We start from the raw sequence: 2,393 nt of genomic DNA, 5'->3' as shown, positions 1-2,393 counted from the left end.
GGGGGGGGGGGGGGGGGGGGGGGGGGGGGGGGGGGGGGGGAGGGGGTTGGGTGGGGTTAAAGAGGGAGGAAAATAAAACAGAAAATAAAACAGAAAATAGAACAGAAAATAGAACAGCAAAAGAGCCCCAGGAAATGGGGGAAGTGGTGATGGGGGGGGCTTCAAAACAGGGTTGAAGTGGGGGGGGTTGAAGGGGCTGGGGGTCAGCGCAGTGCTTCAATGCTCCACAGCAGTGGGATGGAGGCTGTGCCGGGTGGGATGTTGCTGGGGGGGCTTTGATGAGAGTCCAGGAGCTGTGAGAGCAACAAAAAGGGAGAGAAAGGAATTATTACAGGAGGGATGGAGGGTTGGACCCCCCCCACAACCCCATAAACACACACAGCACCGCAGTGCAAACACAGCCCTTGTTGTGATAGGGATGGAGGCATTAAAGGCCTGTTTGGGTTCTTGTTCCCTTTGATAAACAGGGGGGTCCCAGCCCCCTCCCACCACTGGTGGCCATTGGGATCCCCCCCTTGGAGCTGCTGCTTCACACTCATCAATGGGGGGTTAAAACCAGGTTGGATTTTATTCTTTTAATCCATTTTGGGCTGAAATCCCCACACGCTGCAGCAGCCTTCCCTGTAGGCCCATGTGCTGCTGCTCGCCAAGAAAACCCCTTTTTTATCCATAAAACTCATTTAAATGGCTTTAATTATTTCTATACACAACCCGGGAGCTCCAAAACCCCTTTTTTTTCGTTGTTTTTTTTGCTATTATTGGTTAAAATGTGGGACTTTCTTCCACCTCCAGCCCCCCCAGCACCGCAAACCTCCCAGCCCGGCTGTGGGGGCAGCGCTGCCATGTTGTGACAGGCCAAGGGCTCCATGTTGTGACAGGGCTGAGGCTCCATGTCGTGACAGGGCCAAGGCTCCATGTCGTGACAGGCCGAGGGCTCCATGTTGTGACAGGCCGAGGCTCCATGTTGTGACAGGCCGAGGCTCCATGTCGTGACAGGCCAAGGGCTCCATGTTGTGACAGGGCCAAGGCTCCATGTCGTGACAGGGCCAAGGCTCCATGTCGTGACAGGCCCGAGGCTCCATGTCGTGACAGGCCCAAGGCTCCATGTCATACAGGGCCAAGGCTCCATGTCGTGACAGGCCGAGGCTCCATGTCGTGACAGGCCCAAGGCTCCATGTCGTGACAGACCAAGGGCTCCATGTCGTGACAGGGCCGAGGCTCCATGTCGTGACAGAGCTCAGCATCGTGACGAGGCCTAACGCTACGACACCGGCGGTGCCAGGCCGTGGCTGCGGAGGCCACAGCGCTGCTATCGCGATACGCTCCGCGTTGTGGCGGCTCAGGGGCTGTGCGGGTCGGCGGATCGCACCGGGGCGGAGCCACAGACAAGATGGCGCCGGGTCCGCCACCTTCGCGGCGCCGCCGAGCCGTCCCTCCAAGGGCGCAGCCCGGCGGCTCGCCCCGCCTCCCCGCGGTGCCCATTGGACAGTTTGAGACGGAGCGCCGCTCTCATTGGCGCGGAGCACCATCGTGGCCGACGCCTCCGAGCCGCGATTGGTCCGCGCGCCCGTCACTTTGCCTGTCCGCCTTCCCCGGTGGCGCGACCCGCGCGGCTGATTGGCGAATCCAGCTGTCCGTCACTCCGCAGCCCCACCTCCCCCACGAAGCCGGCGCGCTATTGGCCGCGCGCAACGCCCATCACTCCGCAGGGCGGGCCTCCGCGGCCGCTCCCATACGGGGTCTCCCTGAGAGCGCGCGCGGGCGCCCATTGGCCGGCGAGCCCGGCGGGCCGCCCCTCCCCGCCGCTGATTGGTCCGCGCTCTCCCCTCTCCCCCTCCCCCCCGGGGCGGGGCGGCGGGGGCGGCGTGCCCGCTCCCCCCCTCCCCCCTCCCGCGGCCCGCCCTCGCTTCCCATTGGCCGGCGCGGCCGCCACTCACCGCCCTCGGCGCGCTCCTATTGGACGAGGAGGCGGCGGGGGCGGGCAGCGGGGCCGGGGCAGCGGTGCGCGGCTCCCTCCCTCGGCAGCCCCTCGGCGGTCACCGGCGGGGTTAGGCCGCCGCCTCAGCGCGCCGGGCGCGCCCGCCCCCCGCTCCACGCCCCGCCGCCGCTCGGGCTCGGCCCACGGCCACCATGAGCGGTAAGGCCGGGCCCCGCCGAGCCCCGGGGGGGGGGAGACGAGAGGGGCGAAGCGCTGAGCGCCAGGCGCCCGCCCGAGCGGAGGGGCCAGAGGCGGCCCCGCCCAGAGCCGGGCCGGGCCCCGCCGGGCCGGGCCTCACCGAGACGGGGGGACCTGGAGACGGGGGAGGGACCCGGGGGAGGGGGATCGGCCTCGGGGGAGGGACCCGGCGGAGGGCGGCGGGGAACGGCCGGGATGGGAGGGAATGGGGGGATGG

At 67.1% G+C, this 2,393-nt stretch overlaps 2 protein-coding genes across 2 annotated transcripts in view; one reads left to right on the top strand and one right to left on the bottom strand.

The window, feature by feature from the left end:
* Positions 1-47: 47 nt before the first annotated feature.
* Positions 48-1,828, bottom strand: LOC116652603. Its single transcript, XM_032441638.1, has 2 exons — positions 812-1,828; positions 48-293 (listed from the first exon to the last, which is right to left on the bottom strand). Exons 1-2 carry the CDS (start codon positions 1,527-1,529, stop codon positions 217-219), a joined length of 795 nt encoding a protein of 264 aa, XP_032297529.1. The 5' UTR covers positions 1,530-1,828; the 3' UTR covers positions 48-216.
* A 188-nt stretch (positions 1,829-2,016) lies between these two features.
* The window catches only part of SP1 (Sp1 transcription factor), a 14,935-nt gene continuing 14,558 nt past the window's right edge, over positions 2,017-2,393 (top strand). The window contains exon 1 of the mRNA XM_015850390.2: positions 2,017-2,137. Coding sequence (XP_015705876.1) covers positions 2,131-2,137 — 7 coding nt within the window. The 5' untranslated portion in view covers positions 2,017-2,130. The remainder of the gene's footprint in view (positions 2,138-2,393) is intronic.

This window comes from Coturnix japonica, unplaced genomic scaffold (genome assembly GCF_001577835.2).
Source record: "Coturnix japonica isolate 7356 unplaced genomic scaffold, Coturnix japonica 2.1 chrUnrandom339, whole genome shotgun sequence".
NCBI lineage: Eukaryota > Metazoa > Chordata > Aves > Galliformes > Phasianidae > Coturnix > Coturnix japonica.
The sequence above is the reverse complement of the archived record's forward strand: the minus strand, read 5'-3'. Positions and strand labels throughout refer to the sequence as shown.